The sequence below is a fragment of the Vidua macroura genome, chromosome 5 (genome assembly GCF_024509145.1).
Source record: "Vidua macroura isolate BioBank_ID:100142 chromosome 5, ASM2450914v1, whole genome shotgun sequence".
In the NCBI taxonomy this organism is placed as follows: domain Eukaryota; kingdom Metazoa; phylum Chordata; class Aves; order Passeriformes; family Viduidae; genus Vidua; species Vidua macroura.
The window spans coordinates 28,740,141-28,763,618 of NC_071575.1; the positions used below are offsets into that span (position 1 = coordinate 28,740,141).

Genomic DNA, 23,478 nt, shown 5'->3' on the forward strand with positions numbered 1-23,478 from the left:
ATTTTAACATAAATTAAAAACCCTAATCTAAACCCAAACTCTGGGATGCAACAGTTTGCTGGTATGGTCATTGTCTAGTCAGTTCTGCCACCAAAGCTGTATAACAAGGTATAGAATAAATTCATTCTAAAGACACCAAACTGGAGAGAAGAGGGAGAAGAGGTTGATTATAGGTGTTAAAGGGCATAGCCTGTGTAAGTTTTAAGTAATTTAGATGCTTATGGGTTTTTTTAAACTATGTTATAGTTATTCCCTGGGAAAACAATCTACTCAGGTCTGTCCACAGAAGCAAGGACATGTTGAGCTGTACTGAGAGCAGGACATCTGACCCTGCCCTAAGGTGACAAACCAAAACACCTGGAAATTCATACTAGACCTTTCTCAGCTGTATGCTGCAAGATGTGAAGAGTTTATGATCAGCAGACAGTGGTAAGAGGCTAAGGTGTACTACAGTAAGGGACCAAGGTGCTGTTCCCAAGAGTTTAAGTTGTTCCACTAGATTTACTGAAAACCTTTGGGCTATATGTTTTTAAGCATTTTACAGGCAAAATGAGCTTAACTTGCATTTAAGCAAGGAAATGACTTTGTATACCCTTCATGTCCAGGTTGTTACTGTGTTTTAGAAATTTGGTAACCTGAGATGTATTGCCTAGAAGTAGTTTTTCTGAGTGCCCTTTCTAGCTCAGTTCTATTGAGCTTAACATTTGCCTGTGAATATACTTCCCTCTAAAAACTGCAGATGTTCTGAAGAACCAGCCTTTAAAATCAGCAAACATTTGTACTATGTCAATACATTGATGCCATGGAAACTTGAGAACTTTGTAACTATTTTCATGATTTGTACAAGTTATTGTATTATCTACCTAAGTAGAAGCCATGTTTGAGCAGTCAAAGCTGCCAGCTGGCTTTGGCATTTTAGGACACCACATTTCCTGGAAATGTTACTTCTAGTTTAATGAAAGAAATATCCTGGGATGAAAGAGGAGACCAAAAAGGTCTTGCTGTATAAGCCAAGTGAGGTGCTGGCAGTTGATATAAAACCTCTAAAATTTCTGGATGCTGAGCTGCTCTGCCTGATCAGGCAGCCAGCAGCGAGAGCCAAGTGCAAGTGCTGATGATTTCAACTGGCAGATGCAGCGCGATCATACCAGGTCACTGTTCCAGTAATGCTGCCACTCAGCAGGGCTGCTCTCATCAGTCCCTGCTGATGGATCAGCCTTCCATCCCCAGCATCTTTGCTTCAGGAAATAGCTGCATGAGGGACTTGAGTCTGAAGACTCTTGGGAATTTCCAGTACTTCTGATGTTAGTAAGGCAGAAAACATAATTAAATTCTGTAGTGCCTGGTGCTTCCAAGAATGTTCTGTTTATCTACCATGTTTCCTAGAAGATGCAACAGTTCATATCAATCAGTTACTGATCAGTGTCCAAAGTATCTACTGGGTTGAGAGTTGCCTGTAGTTCGTAAGCTACCTAAGTTTGTGAGGTGCATTAAACTAAAGATACATTAGCCAAGGGAGATCCATTCCCACTCCTTCTGGGAAGTTCAGAGCTGCTGTGAGAGCTTTGAGTGAAACCTGTGAAAATCCTAGATTGTGATGGGTTGAATTAGTTGCAGAGTATTTTCCGTTTCTGCCTTTGAACTCTTTTAACGATTGTAGAAATGTTATAATGGACTATCACCCTGAGCAGCTGACATTTTGTCAAACACAAACAGGACACAACTGTAAGAGAAATCCATGTGTGTGTCACTGCACAGACACACAGCAGGCTGAGAGCACAGGCATTGGTTACTGTGGTACCGTGTGTTGCAGCCCTGTGGCTTGCAGGACCTGCAGTTTTCCAAATGACTTAATGTTTAAGTAGTGATTATCAACTAGGAAAATCATTTGGTGATCAGATCAGACAACTGAATACAGAAAGGCTTAATAAATAAAGGAAGTTTGGAAATTTTACCAGGAGATGTGCTTTCATAGAGCCTAAAGGTTGATATGGGCGAATAAACTGCAGGGGAAGCAGTTGAGAAAGTTACAATACTCAAAATTTTTAGGACATCTGGTTCTAACATTTTGGCACAACTTGGCAGTTTTGATTTGTAATATTACTGATAATTTGCAATAATGAAACTATAAAACTGTTGAAACCAAATATTTTCACTGATCCAAATCAACATATTTGGCATATGAGAGACTGAGAAATTCCCCTGATAAAGGCAGAGAATTTGAGAACATGAGGCTTTTCTCAGAATGGCAAGGTTGTTATCAGCAGAACCAAGCAGGAAACTTGGAAAAGAGGTGCATATTTTACAGATTGGAAATTGCTGTACTTGGAAGTTAGTCTGTAGCTGCTGAAAATCCACTTGGTCTGCAAACTATCCAATATGAAGCTTAGTTTTCCCAGATCATAGAACTTCACTAAATTGCTCACAGTAAGCCAGGCCTCTCGTCCCATGAGATCTTTCACTCTAGGAACAGTGGTGTTTATTTGCAAGTCTGTTGAGTAATTGTGGATTACGTCTTATTTGGGAAAGGAGAAAAGGAAAATATTAGACTGATACGTTCAAAGAGGCACTGCAGGAAGGACTATTTAAGGCCATAAGCTCCCTTAGAAACTGGACAGTCAGTCTTTATTCTGCAATGTGCAATGAGCTCTCTTATACCTGGGTAATTCATTGGACAAGGGATTTGATTCTTGTAGGAGAGAGTCAAATCATAGAGTTAAGACTTGAATATATAAAATAGCTCATGCATTACTCCAGCCTCATTGCTCTAGAACAGAAGTGTAATGACATCTTCTCTCCAAGTAAGTTGATTCATCATCCTAGAACTTTTTAATTACAAGTGATACAGTAACTAAGGGTGTAGCTTGTTGAGTAATTTTCTGGCAGTAGTACCAATGTAGGCACTTGCTGTTCTCCCATACACAGACATTGGCATGCACGTGCTTGCTCCCACCCCTTTCATTGTGCAACCTCATGGCAAACATGTGCAGGGAATTGCTCTAACAGAAAATAGCTCAGTCGCAGGATCATTGTCCAGCTGGGGCTCTGTATGTGACAATACAACGTGTGGCACAGTAACAGGTTAGGCAGCACTTGAGGCTGAATGTAGCTGTGGTCTTAACTTGCAGGTGCCTACAATACTAAACAGAAGGGATGTTGCATCGTTTCCACTGCTATCAGAGATTTAAACAGAGAACAGTGATTCCTGTGCCTCACAGCAAACCTAGTGTTCATAAAGATCTGCAGCATTCTGATAATGCTAGGAAAGAAAAATAAAGGATGTTGCATCTGGAAGGAAACATGCTGACCACTGGCACTCTTAAGAAAGACCATTCACAGAAATCCTGGATTTAGTGTAAATAATCTGAGTGCAGGTTCTCACCTTGCCACAGTAAAATATGTCTTCTCGCTTGATCTTCCCTTCAGCAATCTTCTCCCGGATGGCTTGTCCCACTTCATGCTCATTGAAGTAGACAAAGGCACCGTCGATGTGGCGGTAACCAGCATCGATGGCAATCTTCACCGCCTCCAGACAGGAACCTTTGGGAGTCTGGTGGGAGAAGGAAAAGAATGAACATGGTGTCAGGCTACTGCTTACCTCTCCTTCAGTGCTAGAGGGTCCCTGAGATATGTGCAAGATTCGTGGTGTAATTCATCCTGAGTGACCATCCTTTACCTCCCAGGCAACCACGTTCCAACTTCTAAATAAGAGAGGGCTGTGCACTTTTTCTCAAAACTGTTGAGCATGTGGGATTAGACTGGGAAAAGGCAGCAAAGCAAAAATTTGTCTCACTGTCTCCATGAAAGAGAAAATATTAGTGTCTTCAGGAAATAGAATCTAATGAATTTGATATGAAAATAATTTCATAATTTCTTATCTAGAGAGCAAGGGCTTACCTACAACGCCCATTTGATAAAATCGCTTACTCAAGGGGAAGATGACTTTTTAGTTGAGCAGAACTGGTCAACCACCTGCTGATCAGAGGCTCTTTGAATAGCTTGGATGTTTCAGCAGTGCAGGAATTTGGATTTGACTTATTTCTTCTCAAAGCAACTTACAATTGCTGATATCACAATCGGAAGGTCAGGACTATCTACTGGTATTCCCAGTTCAGAACAGCTACTTTACTCTGTGGTTAAGAAACAATACTTGTTTTAGTGTATATTTAAATATATTTTACTGCTTCAGTTTAAGATGAGCCCAAGAAACCTCCTAGTAAGTGACATTTTTGTACTGTGTGCTGCATTTATGTTTGCTCATCATTGCCAAAATTCAGAGTAAGCTTGTTTTTTCAGAGCAGTCATATTTTCTATATTTTCCATTAGCCAATGTGGCAAGCAAAATTACATGCAGGCCAAACTAAGCAAAAAAGCACAAAACTGGTTACTGAAATTATTTGTCTGGTCACTAAAATTGTACTGAAAGCAACTTATGGTTTCTACACTTTTTATAATGAGAGAGCAGCTCTTAAGTGGTGGTGGCCAAGGGCGTGCAGCAATGCTATTCTCCATCCTTTTCATGGACATTGTTCTTCTGCGACAGGGACATCTGTTTCACTTTAAGAAAAACTGAAGTAGAGCAAGTCAAACTGCTCTGGTGTGCTGCTGTCTGTCAACAGCAAATGGCAAGAGTTGGATTCTGCTATCTGCAAGTGGAGGGCCAAGACCACACTGCTTCTTCTATGAAGAAAACAGATGCCAGAGGCATCTGGAAATGTAGTCGTATGAAGAGAGGATGTCAAATTTGTTGGTTTTGACAATGCCAAGGGAAGAAGAGAAGCAGGACTGGCAGTAAGTGTTGTTGTGAAGGACATTTTTCACCATAGCAATAGCTCTCCTTCCTCTTTCTCTTAGCTGTCCTTTTACAGCTGCCACTGGCCTGGCTGTCGATGAGTTTGTCATTGAAAGAAACAGCTTCTCTTCCACCACCTGCTGAACTAGAAGGTGTGAAATTCATAGCCGCTATAGAATGCTTCAATGATTAAGGACATTGGTCTTCCCTTCCATGCATATGAAAGAAAAGTCTTTGAAGGACTGCTGAAGACACCTGGGGGTGTTTTCATCCCTGTCTTTCAGTCCCAGAACTGTGGGCTGGTGGCAGATTATTCTGGGATAATGGGATATTCCAGCCTGCTTGTTCAGTGCCCATCATGGCTGATTCTGAGGGACACAAAAGGGACCAACTTCTGTTTGGGCTTGGGAGGAACTTTCTGCTCCAGCACGCAGTGCCTAAAGGTTACTTAAAATACAAAACTGCTCACGTGTGCCCTGATTTATTAAAGACCTGAATGAGGGCCTAGAAGCAAAACGGCACAATTTGGCACTCTAGAGTATTTACAGCAGTGATGATGCAATACTGTGTGCTTAATTGAGGGAGACAATGTAACACTTGTTTCAGTGCTTTGCTGCTTTCATTGTGGAAGCCTCACAAAAGCACGCTAGATCTGTGGCAGGGCCCTTTCCTGGTTGTTAGTGGGATGTAATGAAGACCATGGCAGCTATCAGCTTTTCAGGCACACTCAATGGCTACTTTTCACTCGGGGCATGCCAGGCAGCATTACAAAAGTGCGAGGCACGGAGCAATGACAACCTCCAACATGTTCTCTGCTTTGTCCCTGCCTGAACCTGCAGGAGAGGATTTGAGAGAGGCATCAGGATGAAAGCCCTGACACAAGTATTACAAGCCTGCGGTGACTGATGACAGTAACCTCAGACCTCTGCCTCAGCAATGAGCTGCACGAGGTTGGAGCTGCAGTTGCAAAGCTCGGGCTGACTGGCACAAAGCAACAGGGCTCAACTGAAAGGACTGGGAAGCTCAAGCCTAAGTGATTATTAGTTATCTGAAAGACAAGTGTATTTCCAAAAGTGTTATCAGTGTTTTTTCTCTCTGAAATGTGATTTTGCAAACAATGTGTCTTCTAGATTTCTTCAGCCTGTTTGACTTTTACCATTCAAGTGTATGAAAGCAGAGCATTTAGAGGACAATGATGCATTACCATGAAATAGATTTTTGAATTCCATTTGTTGAAGAAACTGAAAATGGGTTGTGAACCCAGTATTAGAATTTCCCCTCTTCACAGTCTTGAGAGATTGCACAAACACAGCTCCCTATTGTTTCCTAATGCTGTAAACTGAACTCTACTAGGCAAGGAAATGTTGATTATTGGGTTGCATCTTTTCTCAGTCACCAGGGCTAGTTTGGTCAGTAAGAAATGCAGAAGGAATAGGTGAGGAATGATAGTGTCACAGGTAAGGGAACAACAGTTTCAGACATGGAAGGAGGGTAGAATAGAGGAAAATGCTTACAGTTACTGTATCTGCTTTTGGCTGAATCAGTTGACTTGTGTTAGAGCTGAACTTCTCTGTATTTCTTAATTTTTTGTATGGGATTTACATCTGTACAAATAATCTTTTGAAAGACTCCTCCATCTCAAGGAATAACCTTATTCTTTAGGGGCTCGGGGTGACTTTTTTGGATCAGGTCTTGATTACCAATGGCCGGAGATGGGTTTATATTATATATGTATGTTTTTATTGCACTAGTCCATTTCATCTGGTGTGGTACATTAGTTCTGACAGATTCTGGTCTAAGGTGCTTCATATAAAAATGCAAAGCAATCTAGGGAATAGTTTTTGGAAAATATTGCCTCTATTGAGCCATCCCAGCTGAAGGTCTGAGACATCTGTGAGTCTGGAAACTTTATACCATATGTTTATTTTCATTCTAATGGAGAAACTATCATTTCTGGCATTTCACATATTTAATCCTTCCAAATCCTGTAGTAATGAGCTGTGGTAAACTGTGCTGATGAGTTGCACAGGCTAGTCATGTTGTGGTATTGCCACTTTATAGAAGTGTTGCTTTAGGTGTCGTATCTTACTCCATTGTTTCCTGACAGACTGTACCAAAGTTGGGTGACTCAAACCACCACTGCTTATCCATCTTTCCATCAGAGAAGGCACAAACCTGGATCTTTCCCCTCTACTTCGCTGCTCAGCCTGAGGTGTTTCAATCTCTTTTGTCTTTCATTGGTCCCCAGTAGTGACCAGATCAAAGGTTTACCAACTGAAAACCAGTTTTTATTTAAGTGCAGATAGAAGTTTGTGATAAGTCCATGTTGTATAAGGGTCGGCACCACTTATCACAGCAGCTGATGGAACACAGCACCTCCCAGGTTGTTTGGCCATGGGCAACCACCTTATTCTACTCAGAGCCCCAGACTTCTTCCCCCTCCTTCCTGCAGGTTATACTCACATAGTATGTTACCTAAAATGCAGTTGCCTGTGCTGCCTGCTCACTCCAGACAGGGCTTTATTCTTGCACCATTGTACTACTTTTAGAGTAGTACAAATACTAGATGGGGAACATGAAATGTCTCAGTCATAAACCTTTGTGCTTTGTTAGTAGTAATTCAGGACTCTCTAGCTTTGGCCTTAAGACAAATCTCTGCTTCTTTATTACTTTTTATTTGAGCGTAGATAAGAGGTGTTCTTGACCCTTCGCCATAATTAATGTTTCAGCTTCTAATCAGCATGCCTTGCAACTATGCTACTTTGATCAAGGACTTGTTTTAGAATGGGAGTTTTATAACCACTTGTGCACTGTAAGTCAGACATTTAATTTCAGTGCTTTTGCAGACATTCCCTAATTTGTGCCAAAGAACCATATTAAATTTATCACACATTTTATGATAAAAGAATAACTGTTTGGTTGACTAGGGGGACTTGCTCAATCACTAATAAATTTCTTCAATAGCATCTGTGTTAGTTTTAAGATCATAAACTTTAAGGAAACAAGAGACACAATTATTCCCTCTATCAATCAATAGCTTGTAAACTTGCTGATTTACCATCACGCATGACAGATTTAACTGGTACCTGTTTCCTTCAGGCTCCATGATAAATAAATCCAACAGAAGGGCTCGGGGAGCAGACTCAGATATGCACCTTCACTGAAAGAAAGGAAGCAGTAATTTGGCTCCTTCTCCACAGATGAAATAGCCAACTGGCCAGTTACCACTTTCTGTGAGTCTGAAAAAGCAATGTGCTTCATCAATTCTGTCTGTCTGAAAGGGTCTGCTCTCTTTTTCCTCAGAGGCCATAAACTTCCCTAATTTCTAATGTTTATTCCAGACACCTTCTGTCACATCCCACTTTGTCAAAAACTATTCTCCCTACCATAGCAAATGGTTCAGTTTCAATTTCTTTAGTGAGTGCACATGACCAAGCCATGGGAGAATATTTTTGTGCAGGCATACCCCATGAGTTTTTCTCTTCCCACTCAAGTAGAACAGTATTTGCTCAGCAGTGTTAGTGGTTGTCTGACTTACTACTATTATTTAGTGTCACAGTTCAGCTGCCCTCCAATTCTTTTGCTTTTTCTATAGAATCTTTTTCTGGTCAGCAATTTCCATTGGCTTTCCAGCTGATTAAGAGAGTTATCTCCAAAGACAAAACTAACAGGACACATTGGCAGTAGATTATAATCTTGCAAAACCATGTGAACTGCTACTCTAGTCATTGCTTTTATGTCTTAACATCAGTATCATCATTTATTCTTTATTAGTGCGTACAGTAAAGGAAAACAGTCTGACTCAGGCTCCCAGATTCTGCTCTGCCCTGTTTTACAGGAGCAGCTTTACAGAGTTGCACCAGTATCAGCAGCACATGAGAGCAGAGGAAGGAGCACTTCAGGGAAGAAGTGCTTTACCTTAGTCCTGAGCATCTCACCTGTTTAGGGCAATGCTTTGCAGTTTCTTAGCTAGGAATAATGATCCTGGGGGGAAAAGCCTGAAGTGTTAGGAGACACAGGGCCATCTTCTGGAAAAATCTGAGTTTAGCTGCAGCAGAATTACACAAGATATCCAAGCCATGGGCCAAGTGCTCCAGTCCAAACCTGTAATTTAGGATGTGGAGCCGCTGTTTAGGAATCTTATTCAGCTAAATACAGGAAGGAGAAAGTAGGTACATTCCTGGGCTCAGAGCCTCCTTCATCAGAGCTTAGCACTCACACACAGATTCTTATGCAAGTTTCTAGAAGCCCAATTGCTTATTTCCATTTGCCTGTTTTCTGGACAAACTGGCAAAAAGGATTGGCTTAAGATGTTAGGAACCGAGCATAGAAAGCATGTGTACTGAAGGCCCTGCAGGAAAGCCTAGGTTGAGTTTACAAAGCCAGAGGATATGAGCCACACAAGGGTACATTCTTAGAATTGTTTAATCTTGTAAAAGAGAAGCTGTACTGTACACCTCTTTCTTGGAAAATGCAACCACCAGCACATCCCTCTCTCTCGTACACAGGAAAATCTGGCTTTTATCCCCCGGAAGCATCGGCAGCCACCGTCCAGGAAGCAAAACCCAGCAAAGGGTTCTCTGCAAAAGCAGGTAGAGCTGGGAATGGAGGAAGAGCTGGGAACACAGCTAAGAGCCACAGGCTGTTGTGTCAGCCCAGAACTTTGCTTTATGTCATGCACTGTGTTGCCCTGGAAGGTGGAGGACAGCAAATAAGAGCAGAGAAGATAGGGAGAATGGTGTCACTTGTGGCCTTTTGTCACACCATGAATGAAGGTGGAAAACAGGTGCCTTTCTCCTCTAACTTGATGCTCTCTCAGTAGCCTGAAGTGTGGGGTTTGTCCATACAACAGAAATTAGATTGCATAATGGCAGATTTAGCATTTCTAGAATTCCGGTGACATTGTTATTCTAGGATTTAGCCAAAGCTGTCTTCGGGAAAGCCTTATTATTGTAGCTGGCAGAGGGTGCTGGAGTTATTTTTAACACTTGATTGCAGAATCCTCAGTTTTAGGAAGGCTGCAACTTTTCACTCGACACAAAGTCAGTTAATGCAAGGTGAAGCTAAAGAACTGCCATACCTTCCTGCTGGCAGCTAGAGGTTTAAAGCAAACCAAGAACATGATGTGCATACCTGGGTTCCTGTGCTTACAGTGCTAGGGGGGTAGACTGGGAAAGTTTCCTGAAGAGCTAGAGGACACAACAGCCAGCTGGCTGGCCCTGGAAAGCATGGATCTATCTGGGAGGGTGGGTGCTATCAAAATACCCTTCAGATGAGCAATGCAATCAAAGGGATGCGTGAGTTAGAAGTGGAAAATAAATCACCAGGTTGTGCAATAAAGGAGAAGAAAAGGTTGCCAGTAGTTCTTCTGCTTCATTCCCTAGAGTTAAAGAGCAGAGGTTTCTGGCGCCAGTTCGAAGAAGTATTTGCAAAGGCAAATGTAAAACTTGGGGAATTCCACCACCTAGTTAGCTGAACCAACAAGAGTTGGCTTCGAAGCCTAGAGAGGCATTTTCTGCACAGTGCTTTCAAGTTTTGACAAATCTGGCCTCCTAGGTCAACCAAAGAGACAATCCAGATGTTAGCTTCCCACATGAGCTGCAAGAACATGCTTACACTGTCTTTTGGAGAACTGTGGGGAATCAGGGACACATAGGAGTGCACAGCCATATTTAACGTATGGAGTCGGTCAGGGACATTTTAAAAGTGGAGCTTTGCCTGGAAAACTGGGCTCTAAATGTTCTTGCCAAAAAGCGTATCTTTCAGTTGTGGTAATCCTGATTACTCACTCATAGGGGTTCAGTTTTTCCCCTCTTCAACGATGCCAGTGATTCCCTGTCTCATCTTCTGTAAAACCATCTTCTTAACTTTTATTTACATAGATAGTCTTTCCCAGTGGCTTTTGAGCAGGCTTTAAAAAAACCCAGCATATTTAGAAAGCCATAGGAAAAGAGAAGAATAAAAGTACTATTTTTTGGGTATCAATATTTGGCTTAATATTATTGCACTGGTAACAGCTAACTTTGTAGTTTTTGGAAGAGGGGTATATTGAAACAGCTAGTGCTTGTCACTGCAGCACACAGCTATGGAATGGAAAAGGTCTGTTTTCTTTTGGTTACTTTTCAAAAAAGAATCCCTGGTGACTGGTTTTGAGTAGTGCTACTGTCCGAAAAGCTTATCTGGATTAACCCTCTATTAGTTTTGGATCTGGACCGATTAAACGTGATTCTACCCTGTGTCATAGACAGACACGTAGTTTAGTGGGTCATGCTGGGACCTGATATCCACCATCCAAAAGTAGTCCTGACTCCCAGACAAAGTTGTCACCTTCTAAAGGCCCCCTTGTTCTGGGAGCATTTTCCAGTGGAGCACTCTTGCCATGTCCAAGTCTGCACGTGTTGGTACCGTGTTTGGGAGCCAAATGACACGGTGCCAGGGTGGCTGCAAGAGCCAGCCCCTCTGCTTGGATGAGGCAGGCATCACTGCACAAGACCAGGCAATTATCTGGCTGTCAATGGATTCATTAGTGCAAGTCCTCGGCTCTGCATGGGGATACCTCTCTTGGTCCCGGCACAGTCAGAAAGTGTTTTCATTTTCATAGCAGCTGAGATGTCATCATAGGTTAGAGGTACAATCATTCTAAGGAGAAGGGTTTTTGTTTTAGGCATGCTGGGGTGGCCAGGGGGTGGGGAAGAAGTTGTTCTGAGCACAATCTGCTCCTTACAGCAAACTAAAAAATTCATCATTTTCCAGGACCAGCAATTTTGTGTCCATTTTACTCAGAAGTCCTCCCTTGGTTAATGAACTTTGTAGCTAGACAGTTAGTCTTTCATTTACACTCATCTATCAAGGCTGGACTCTTCCTCATTAGGAATTTTACATGTTTACCACTTCAGTAAACACAGCTTTTGATCTGCTACACTTGATTAGATACTAATTGTGTCCACAACTGGAAACAGAAGCCATTAGCACAAAGTAGAGATTAGTAATACTATCAATTTTTCTATTAAGATTCAGGATTCATGAAAATGAAGAACCAGAGAGATTTCATCACAGAAGATACATGGAGGTAAAAGAGCATTTTGCAAATTCAGCAATGTCTTAGAACCATGGGTTTGGTGCAAATCAAAGTATTAGGAACAAAGCTTGTGCCTCCAAAAAAGGTGCATGCAAGAATCTTTCCTCCAGGTTGACAAAATTGTGGTAAGTCATTTTATCAAATCCAAATATAAAATCTGGTTTAAGTATCATTCTTATACAAAAGCTAGGAGTTTCTGAGTCTGCCACATTTCAGGAAAAAAAGCATCTACCTCTTCTAATTACCTGATTTTTCTAATTATATGACTTAGGTTTCCTTTCTTAATGAGATAAAGATGCAATCTTGCATTTATGTAAGCCAGAAATGTTCCATTGTATAATACAAGATTACAGGGAGCTAGCAGGAACTGAGGCATCAAGAGGCAGTCGCAGGCAGAGGAGGAGAGATCAAGGCTAAACATGAAGAAGGAAGTGTTAAAGACAAAGAAATGGAGGAAGACTGCTCCAGTGGCAGAACAGAAAAGTTGTATGGTTGAGGAGAAAAGGAGAACACAAGACAAATCAGAGGTAGCAAACTTGCCACTTGAACTTATAAGAAAGGGGATTTTAAAATTTGTCATGTGACAGTTAGCTTTTAGCAAAAGCCATTGATGAAATCAGAACTTGTTCTGAGACTCTTTTGATTTAGTTTAACCTTTTGGTGTGTAACTTCACCTCTTGGTTATAAGGAGCTTGATCTGTGAAAGCACTCTTTCATGTGTGAAACCACTTATTCTCTGGAATATTTGCCACCTCTGTAGCAAACAGCAGGGATGAATTAAGGCAATACTAGAGCCCAATCACTGCGGCTTCCTGACTCCTTGCGCAAGCTCTTGCCCAAGAGACAAGTTGGTCTGTTGCCTGCTAAAAGTTGATGCCCGCTGCTGCACCTCCTCAAGGCATCTGGGCACCAAGTGTCAAGAATCCTGCCTTTATCTGCTCTTGGCAACTGGGTCTTGCCAGTAACTGACTTAGTTAAGGAATAAAATCTGAACAATTAATCAATGAGGGTATCACTCAACACCAGGATACCAACCACTGAAGGAAAGGCATGCCATCTGCAGTCTGTGCAAGCAGAATTGCCTCAGTATGGCTTAGTCCTTCAAGCACAAAACTAACTGAGTCACGACTCTGTGAGTGATCTGGCTGCAGATATTGGGTTTCAGGATAAATATTGTTCAGTGTGAAGGCTAGGCTAAGAGTTTACTAACAGGCAGGCAAGGAGCCTTCCAGGACATGTAGCAGATCAGGCATAGTCGCCTTTCTGAGCTGCCGTAATGTGTCTCCTTCCCTTCAGCCCTGACTCAAGTGTACAAATCTCCACTTGAACATATCATTTTAGAATATCCCCAGAGATCGATGGAGCATGAGGCTACCCTCTGAAACAGCTCATAAAGCCCAACCCTGAGAGATCTCATGTTGCTACGTGTCGACCAGCCGTGGCTGTGCCGCTCCAAAGCGCTCCCTGGAGACAAGAAGAATTAGTACTGCATGAAGTAATACTGCTGCTTAAAAAGCAAAGAGTTTGTGAAAGCCAGTGATGGCTAACAAAAGGGACTGTGAAGGGACACAATGCCTTTTGGAAATGCTGGTTAGGAGATATAACCCAATAACTTTAAAAAAAATTATTTTGTTTCAGGAATTTTATTTACTTCTTAAGTTCAAGGCATAAATAAGAGATTTTGTAACCAAATATCCCAGCTGATTCCCCCAGCTCTGTTCAAATTGGGTTCCCAATATTTTACCTCTGAAAAAAATAATTCCCTGGCCTACATCTCTGGTAATTTCGTGTAGGTTTATAAAGATCACTTCATTAGAGAGCTAACTTCATTAGAGAGCTAACTTCATACTTAATACTTTCTGAGTTCAAACACATATTCATGTGTATTCATTTACATTAAAAGGACTGAGGTATTTTCTTTATATATTTATTTTAATAGCATGTCATTGGAAATAAGATAAGGCTGCAAGAACACTTGGATGTTAGAACAGCTCCTGCTCTTGTCACTGCCTCTCGTCTCTTTCAAGAAAAAATCCAGAAGCCAAGTTTACCTCAGGAGGAAGTCAGAGTAGGAGAAATTTACAGGTAAGAAATCAAGAAACTGAAGCCTTTAAGCTCAACAGTGTCTGCAGAGATCTCAGGTGTCACTTCTTCCAGGAACATTCAATACATGATTAATTTTGTAGCTTTGGGTCAGGGCAGGTGACTTCCTTTTCAAGTCACCTGAAGTCATTGCTATTTCCAGACGATCCTGTTTCAGAAGCCAGTGGTGGCTTTCTAGGAGGAAAACTGGGAGGATTAAGTTGTGTGTAATTCCTCCCTTACTGCAGCTCAGAGATCCAGATCCCATCATGGGGACAAATCACTTATTACCTATTTTGACTTAACAGCAGCCTATGACAGCTCCAAAGGCAGGCAGCCTGCAGCAGGGGTGCAGCCAGCACTGTTCAGAGTGATTGAAAAAGTTTATGCATACACATCCTTGTGCGAGGAACTTCTTGGCATAAATGATCCTATGAGAGCATTAGAGGCTGTTAGACCTGTACAATGAAAAATTACTCTGTTCAGCTTCTAGCTTGGGTGTAAAAAGTAATTCAGAATGCCAAAACAGGGTTTTTACTTATCCAAACCAGATTTTTTTTTACTTGGTCACTCAGACTGGATCTGGGAGCCCTGGATGAACTTTTCCTCTCCCTGATTCAAACCAGCAATTTCTTCTTAAACAAAACCCAGACTGTCTGGGCACTCACAAGGGTTACTTTGTGGTAGTTAAAGATTTGGGGAAATGGGTCTCTCTTCCTCCTGGCTGGATGCCATACCAAGTTCTTTAGCATCCAGCACTGTGGGGCTGGTGGGCAGTGCACTTTCCCATGGGCAGGGTGCTCCTCCTGCTCCAGCCTGTGCGTGTTTCTTCTTGCCTCTCTCTAGCTATCACCTACCCCACAATCACGTTATTTCCCTGAGCTGTCTGATATGAATTTAATCCCCAGAGGCTGAGAGGAGGACTGAATCTGGTTTCCCACCGCCCATGTGGATTCCCTTACCAGCAGGCTATTCAGGGAAAGTCAACTGCTACCTCCAAGTGCTTTAATAATTCTTTGATTCCTCAGCTTGTACTGCCAGTGCCCAAAATTAAATGCTTTGCCATTTGTTTTGCCTGAAACTATTCCACAAAACTGCTTCCAATTTATGAATGGATTTGGCTACCTCAGAACCTCATTTTTAGCTAAGTCGCAACTTGCCAACAGCCCTCACCCAGTGCTATTCTTGAGCGCTTTGCCCAATCTTATGTTTCAGAAGCAGCGCCTGTGTACAGTGTGGTTGCTACAACCTTCTCTCCAAGCCCTGTCCTCCCTCAGTCAAAACAGGAAGGCAAGGAGAGGAGCTGTGGCCAAGGCCCCTTGACCTTCCAGGGAAACAGCGAGTATTTATGTGGAGACATTGGACGGATGATCTTAGCTGTGTTGACAGGGATGAGTTATAAAGTGAAGCAGGCATAAGTGCAGTTTTAACGAGGCATAGGATTTCCAGGATTTAGGAGTGTTTTTAGCACCTTTCCCCTCTAAGACTCTCGTCCCCACACTTCAACTGCTTCCAGATGGGTACCAGTACCACTCAATGGGCTGTGCTGGGAGCTAAGAATCAGTGCTGGGAGGTGGTGGGAGCCTGCCATGGACTGGTCTGGTTCTGCTGTAGCACAGGGCAATGCCAGGGGCTCATCCAGGGGCCTGTCCTCCTCTACCACCCTCCCCTGTGGGACTGCCCTCTCCCTCCTCCCACCATCTATTTAATACCCTGGAGAATTGGGTCAACGGCTTGGGGGCCCTCAGGGAGGGGGAGCTGGACACGGTGCATCGGCTGGAGCCTTGGCAGAGCCACTCCTGCACTCGCAGGGCTTTGCCAGAAGGATCCACAGAGCCAAACAGAGGTACAATTGGCCTCAAATTTTAAAGCTGTCTGGAGGCATTGGTAGTCCTGATTCACAGTTCCCACTGTGGTTCCCACCCAAACCCATGAGAAGAAGGAATATTTGGGGAAGGGAAGAAAGAACAGGAGAAGGAGTCAGTGACTGAGATTTCCACTTTTTCACTTGTCTCCATCCTTGGTAGGATAAACAGCCTGATTTTTTTATGTAAGTAAGAATCTAATACAAATCATACATTTCCTTCCTTGCATGAAGGAGGATGCAAAACCAACTTCAACACTCTGAAATCTGCCTGCAAAAGAAAATTAACCTTAATAGTTACGCAATTATTGCATTCCTTTATTTTTTTTTTAAAAATAAGGACAGGAGACATGAATGAAACCTGTAAGAAATTTTTATGTGCTTCTTTTGATAAATAACCCAAGTTTATGACTAATTCTATTCTGTGGCCCAGTGAAGACTCCTTCCTGTTAGCAGATGAACTGATAGCCAATTGTACTTTCTTGAGGAGAGTAAAGCAAAAAGAAACCCCCACCGTTGCAGTTTTCAGCCTCAAAGAATTAGCTGAATTGTCATCCCAACTTCTACCCAATCAGAAGAAAGGCTCTCTTACATCTAGGGGGAAAGAGCATTCAATTAAAATGAGTCTGATTATCAAACAGACCTTTTCCACAGTGGTCCAGCTCTGCTCCTGTTGAGTGATGTACTACTTTGAGTCAGTAAACTCTTACAGGGGACTTTCTGTCAATAGGTGTATTTTTGTTGAGTATTTCACAACCAGAGAAGCATGACTTATCTCCCAAAGTTGTCTTTGGGAGAACAATTAAGTTATTTAAGAGGAGCAAGGCAAGCTGCTGACACATTTCAGTTTTGAAGGCACTGCTGTTCAGTTTATGCAGACAAAGCCTGAAACGTGAAAGCTGGCCTCCTGCCTTTGTTTTCTTCCAACCGACTGCCGGAGAAGCAGATTTCCCCGTTCCATGGCTAACTAGATCTGCCTGGTTGGCTTAACCAGTGAGCACATTCCTGCACTTCAGGAAGAACACTCTGGGCTCACTATGAGCTACTGGGCTACAGCCTGACACTAAGAAAACAGATTTGTTTTGGACAAACTGCTCTGACATGGAGGTGCCAGGGTGAATAACCTTTGGGGAAAAATATCAAAATAAACTAGCATAAAATCAAAAACCTGCCTCCAAGAGCAAGATGAATAATCTGACAAGTGAATGGCTCTGTATTTTATATCAAAGCACAAAATAGCTAGAAGTTGCAGGGATCTGACTCATGAGCAGAAATAGAGTGCTGGGGCTGGCTTGAGTTGTCGCTACCACCAGCTGCCTGCCCCCACCGCTGGAGAATGGGTGGCTCAGATGCTGCTTCTTAAGCAACTCAGCCACAAAAGGCTACAGCTAAGCATTTTAAGGGAAACGTGTCAGCGCTAGTTTATAGCCTCACTCCTCAAGATAAACCTTGAAATGGTCCTGGGTTGCCACAAAGCCTTTCAGCTGCTGAGGCAGGAGGAACGGGACAGACACCTCACCAGGCATCCCATTGGAAGTTGCAACAGGCACAAGTCAGCACTCGGCAAAGCAGCTTGTCCCAGCCAAGTAGCACTCCGCTGCCACAGCAAGGAGTTGACAGAAGCCCCCACTCCCCACCTTCCTTATCAGCAAAGCAGCCTTTTTGAAATGGGCAAATTTTAAGCCGTGACCTATTTAAACATCCTGCCCCATCACCGACCAGCAGCACAATTCTGCAACAAATCCCACAGCACACTGCTGCCACTGCATTTCCCCAGCTGCTCTCTGTCTCTGTGACAAGTTCTTCGACTCAAATAGCAGTCCCAATCCTAGCGTAAAGCCCCAGCCCAGCTCCACCAGATAAACACACATTGTTTCACCTGGTCTTCTGCAAAAATGAGACTGTGGCAAGTGCCTTATCACTGCTATTTTCTCTACCTCTTCTCAGGTCCTCCTCCCACCCATAACTTTCTAACGTGTTTATCGTGTAGAAGGAGAAAGCTCAGAAAATCAAACTCCTACAAACGCAGAGGGAAAGAGAAAGGGTGGTTGGATATGTGCACCCATCCCCACTGAGGGTACAGTTACACAGCAGCTTCATTTGCTCTAAATTGGAGTTGCCGTAGCAATGCCTGCCCTGCCTGCATTATCCTGTCCCCCCTACCTTCTGTTAGCAGAAATCAAAGGACATATATGCGAAAAGCAAAATGCCACTGCCTGGGACTGATTCGGCTGAAAACCAGCCCTACCTAAAATTTATTCATTTTGGCTCATTGAGCTCCATGCAAAGGCTTGCTGTACACCTCGAACTAAGGGAGGGCAAAGGAAAGAAGCATCAGGATTTTGCAGGATGGGGGAGGAGAAGAAGCAGATCTGTTGATTTTGGGACAGCTGAATTCCTGCAAAATTAATTCTTAGCAGGGTAACAGCAGTGCCAAGAAGCTGCCTCTGTAAAGGGAATTCCATCCAGCTCCTCTCTCAGCTCCGTCAGTTTACTTGCCACTCTGGGCTCCCTGCCTGATGCCACCGTATTGGACCATGTCTTGTCCAGGCTGCAGGCGGGAAGTGCAGCAAGGTAGGAGCTCTTGTGCTGGCAGCTGCATTTTTCTTAACTTAAAACTAGGTCAAAAATTGCAACTTGAGGGTTGGGGGCATGATGTACATGTCTGGAAAAAGATGCTTCAAGTTCACTCAGAGCTATTTTGACACTGAATTATGCAACATTCTGCTTTGCTATATCAAAACTCCTGTTAGAGACCTTAATTTTGTTTCACTAACCATTATTCAAAGAATGCACTAGCTGAAAATATCTCCTGAAAGTTTAGAGATGTGGGGGATGATGCCCAGGCTACGAAGTCGTGAATTCCTATTGATTCTCCCCATGTAAACCAGCATCATTAACCAGTGAGATCTGCAGTCCTGGGGATATCTTACACCCTTTCTGCATCACTCATGCATTGCCTGCAGTAGTGTTTGCTGAAAATTCGACACCGTTATTGATGCACCATGGTACATTTAGTGGTTGGTAAATGGCTTTAATCAAGAGTTTTCTTCACTAAGGTACTTTTAAACACCTGGTGATATGTGGAGCCATACACACACATTGCATTGCAGCTATTACACAAGAAGGGTTCTGGCCACGATGCCTCTTTTCCAACTCTTCAAACAAACAAAAAAGATTAAAGATCAGGCAGTTTAGGAGAGCTTTAAAAGGCAGTGGCTACTGAATTGCCTTTGCGCTCCCAGATCCGCAGAGGGAAGAAGCATCAGGTGTGCTTCCCCATCCTCCACGGGTGCAGCCGACCGGCACGGTCAGACGGGATGCCTGCCCGGCGCAAAACCGAAGGATACAGAATATTTGAGAGTGGTTTGGCCGCTGGCAGTCGGCTGTGGGAGCCGCAGGAATCAGGATGCAGGAATTTGGGTCTTTGTTTCAGGAACATTACTTGGAAAGTATCGGGGGCAGCCGCAAGGCGGTCCGAAATCCCTCATCTTGCAGGGAGCAAGGCAGGGGAGCCGATGGCACCGTCCCTCCTGGCTCCGGGGGGCTGAGGGCTCCCGGCCGCCTTGCCGGTGGTACCATCCCTTCCCGACCCGGGCATTGCACGGCACCGTCCCGACTCCAGGTCCCCCGCGCCCCTGCCCGTGCGCCCAGCGGCGCGGGGCGGTGGGCGACAGTGGCAGCCGGAGCACACCGCAAAGATTTTTTTCTTATTTCTTCCCACCTTTTCTTCATCTGCGGGCCGCGCACTGCCCGCACTGTTCATGGTAGAGCTGAAGCTTTAACTTCGCACGGGGAAAGGAGCAAAGAGAGAAGTAGCCGGGAGGGGAGGAAAGGAGGAGGGTAGCCGCGGCTCGGGGGGCTGTAGCGAGGGCAGCCGGCACCTGCCCCCGCCAGCGGCGCGGGGCGTCCCGGCGCCCCCGGACTTACTTTCTGCGGGTCGGCGTAGGTGCCCAGCCCCAAGAGCGGGATGCTGTTGCCGTCGCTCAGCGGAATGCGGTGGCTCTCGGCGGTGAGGTTCATCGTGCCGGCAGGTAGGGCCGCCCCGGACCTGGGGCAGTTTCCGCAGGGGGCGGGAGCCGCCGCTTCGCAGCCAACCGCGGCCCCTGGCACCGGCGCCCACCGACGGCTGGACGGAGCGGACCGGCAGTGGCTCTGGGGGGACCGAAGACTGCCCTCTCCCGCCGCCGGGGAGCGCCTTTTTGGGGGTCTGAGCCACGTGTGCCCGCGGCTGCCCTGCACCGCGCCCCGCCGCGCACCGCCCCGGCCCCGCCCCGGCCCCGCAGCCACCGGCTCCCCGCGCACCGCCCCGCGCGGTGACGGCCCCGCCGCGACCCCCGCGGGGGCTCCGGTGGGAGCTGCGCGCACGGGAAGGGCTGCTCCGTGCTAGCCTCAAGGCGGGCCCGTGGACCACGAGCACCTTGAGCGGCTTGGGGCGTTGCTGCTCAGTGGCCAGGGAGCCCGCATGGGCTGCCCTACCCGGAGCTGCCGGCAGCAGGGCACCGGCTTCCCGTGGTTTGGGGTGGCAGGACGTGGAAATTTCCCGACAGAGGTGTAGAACAGTTTCCACCTCTCCATTCCACTGGCTGAAACCCACTACTGTAGAGGCAAGGAGGAAGGAAATCCCACACTGGTGAGTACTTTCTCTGCCTCAATGTGAGTCCCAAATTACAGTGAATGGACTCAAGTTCCTCACGGTCTGGTTCTGCTCCACAGTGTAAAAATGTATGTATTTCCTAATGCTGATAGCCCAGAAGGAGATAATATAGTTTATAAAATTAATCACACAGCTCTTAATGTCTTTTCTGGTCCTCATAAAACACCCGGGACCATGCTTGTACACCACTCTGAGCCACCTGCTTTGTGACATCTATGCTGAGTTCTCCCCATTTGATCTGAAAGTGCATGGTCTTTTATGCCTTCCTAGATCAACCTGTAATTAAGCCCTCAGGGAACATTATTCCTGAGCCATAACAATGGTCTTTGCCTGGCAAGTTTTTTTTATCTCCTCTAATACCCTACTTGGCTTTCTGTGCATGGTGATAGTTCATCAGGTTATGCAATTCCAAGAGGGGTTAATGGATCCATCATGACAAATTATCTCTGCAGTTCTTGAAATCAACAGTGCACTAGTTTGCATTCTGGGAAAGGGTTAGTTGCTGCTAGGGCTGGGAACCTACCTGGAGAATACCCTACCACAAGACCCTTTTAGTGTTACTGGCTAGATACCTGCAAGGGTCTCCTGAGAAGATGGGAAAAGTGCTACTTCCACATTTAGAAATGTTCCAAGAAGTTCAGGACTAAGTGCAAGCCAACAAGATCCCAACCCAAAAATTTCTAGTTAGGATGTCCTGCAGGACAAAGGTGGTGCATGTAAAATGCTCCTTGGAAAGCAGACTGAGTGTGACTGAGGTTTTCTGAGAGCCTTTACGTGGACAGCACAGTGCAAAGAGCTATCTCTAAGGTGGCTGTTTTCCATCTCAAGGGGGAGAAACTGAGGCAGACTGAAGCCTGACTGTAGTTACTGCTCATCCTCCTAGACCTGTCTGCATGTTGCTGAGAGCTGTGGGTACCTGCAGGAGGAAGGATAACCAGTGACCACCTCCATGCTCCCCTCTTGTTCCCATGAAGCTGATTATCACTTTCTTGCTACAGGAGCTGCTCTGATCTCCTCTCTCTGTGCCAAGCACACTCTGTAGGAGGACAAGTCGATGCCAGCTGCATGTCTAAGCTATAGCCATCATTCTATTGTATTTCCAACAGAGCAGCAAACACATGGAGAGATGGAAATGGGGTGAGTAGAGGAGTCTGATGTGGCAGAGGACATTCAGAGACCTATTTATTTCCAGTCCCATACTAGCATTCCATTAAGAGGCTCTGCTGTCCAGTGGCTGATTCGTATCTCTTAACTTCTATGCTGCAAGTCCACTCCACAACCTGCTTTTCCATAATTCCTCTCAATCCAGCATCTTTTGGGGAGTTTTAAGGTACAGTTTTGACTCATTTTCTTTGGGCTCAGAGCACGTCCAGTTTACTCATATGCTCTGGCAAGAGAGCAACATGCGCCCGGAGCTGCGCATGATCCCGAGCTAAGCAAAGCACGGCTGTGTCTGCGGTGCCTGTCCTGGGGAGAAGAGCAAGTGCAAGGAGCCTCTCTGGCAGGAGTACACGAGCCTGATATGTGATAGTCTTCAACAACAACTGTGAAAGAAGGATTGATGGACTTGCCATAATTCACAGAATGGGGAGCTTGGGCAGGAGAAGGACTTGTGCTTCTAGGAACAGGCAGGCAAAGTGGTCCATCACCAGTGAGGCAAGCCAGCCACACGAGGCACTTCTGTCCTGCCACAGGCACAAAAGCCCTCAGCACCCATCAGGGTGACAGGCAAAAGTGGCCTCACTTCCAGCTTCACTGCTAGACTGGTCCTTACAAAACTAGCCAATGTGCTTGCTCAAGAAATTGGAAAGAGGCAGAGGGTTTTACAAGTCCTTCCCTCCACTCCTGCACATTAACTGACAGAAAATACTATGAACACCTCTTACACATGAGACTTTTAAAGTCCCATAGATAGCTGCTCTAGTTCCCTACCCTACTGTTCCAATGCCTTTGCAGATTTTACATGAAGCCCCGGAAAACAGGGAAATGCATTTTTCCCCCTTTACATCCAAGTTACTAACTAAAAAAAAGGCTTATTTCATAGAAGCTAGAAATACCAGCAGGTTTTCAGTTGATGATGAATATCCTTTAAAGAACAAAGGAAGCCAAATAATGGAGCCTGGAGCCTGTCACTTGTAATTCTTGTTAGTAATAATATCTGTTAGCTGTTCAGGGAAGCACAGCTTTCAATTTCAGAGCATAAATGACTTAACCAGACTTTTTATGAGGACATGGTATCTAGCAACTCTGACTGTAAAACAATGTAAGTTTCTAGAGGCAAAGCGTTGGCTGCTGGTCATTGTCAATCAGTAACAATTCAGGAGCTTTTATAAAATGCAGACGTGATCTCAGTTCTTTCTCTAGGAAACCAAAACAACGAAGTTTCAGCTTGGTCTGACTAGCAAGTAATGAGTGCTGCCATCCTATCAATGCTAGTGAAGCTCTTAAATCACACAAAAACACCTTCAAAAGCAACTAAGGTAGGTTTGTGATTCCTGTCCTGATGGTGCAGGATTTTAGAATTGCATTAGTAATCTCAGATCTATGTAAAGAGCAGGGATTTCAAAAGCAACATCTTATATGTCTTCTGTTCCTCACCCCTTGAATCTCCACACAAATAAGGTAGATTAAAAAATAAAAAGAAAAATTAGATAAAGTTTTTTGCAGGAAAAGTGGGCCAGATATTTGAGGATTCCTGCTGTTAAAAACTTGCTGAAATCTCAGGTAAAGAAAGTACTTAACGGCCTCCTTACCTGGACAAAACTGGTAAGGGATCTTTTAAAGTAAAGGGGTCACCTTTTTACTCATTTTATCTCAAATTGCTAAGTATCCTGGGAACAGGAGAAAATGTGTGAAGCCTTTAAATATAGAATCCCCAGTTCTTGGAAGGAAGAAGAAAGAGTCATTGATTGAGAAGGACTGGCCTTATCATCATTCAGATTTCATGTTTCCTTGGACATTCATGGGTTGCCCCCCTCCCCTTTAAAAAGAAACAAAAAACCCAA

General features: G+C 44.4%; 1 protein-coding gene and 1 long non-coding RNA gene across 3 annotated transcripts in view; one reads left to right on the plus strand and one right to left on the minus strand.

The window, feature by feature from the left end:
- AKR1D1 (aldo-keto reductase family 1 member D1) overlaps window positions 1-20,035 on the minus strand; it is a 35,793-nt gene extending 15,758 nt beyond the window's left edge. Inside the window, exons 1-2 of the mRNA XM_053978263.1 lie at window positions 19,747-20,035; window positions 3,383-3,550 (exon numbers count right to left, since the gene is read on the minus strand). Coding sequence (XP_053834238.1) covers window positions 3,383-3,550; window positions 19,747-19,839 — 261 coding nt within the window. The 5' untranslated portion in view covers window positions 19,840-20,035. The remainder of the gene's footprint in view (window positions 1-3,382; window positions 3,551-19,746) is intronic.
- A 140-nt stretch (window positions 20,036-20,175) lies between these two features.
- The window catches only part of LOC128807714 (uncharacterized), a 55,516-nt gene continuing 52,213 nt past the window's right edge, over window positions 20,176-23,478 (plus strand). For both annotated transcript variants that reach the window (XR_008437255.1, XR_008437254.1), the window contains exons 1-2: window positions 20,176-20,449; window positions 21,472-21,610. This is a non-coding gene — a long non-coding RNA (uncharacterized LOC128807714). The remainder of the gene's footprint in view (window positions 20,450-21,471; window positions 21,611-23,478) is intronic.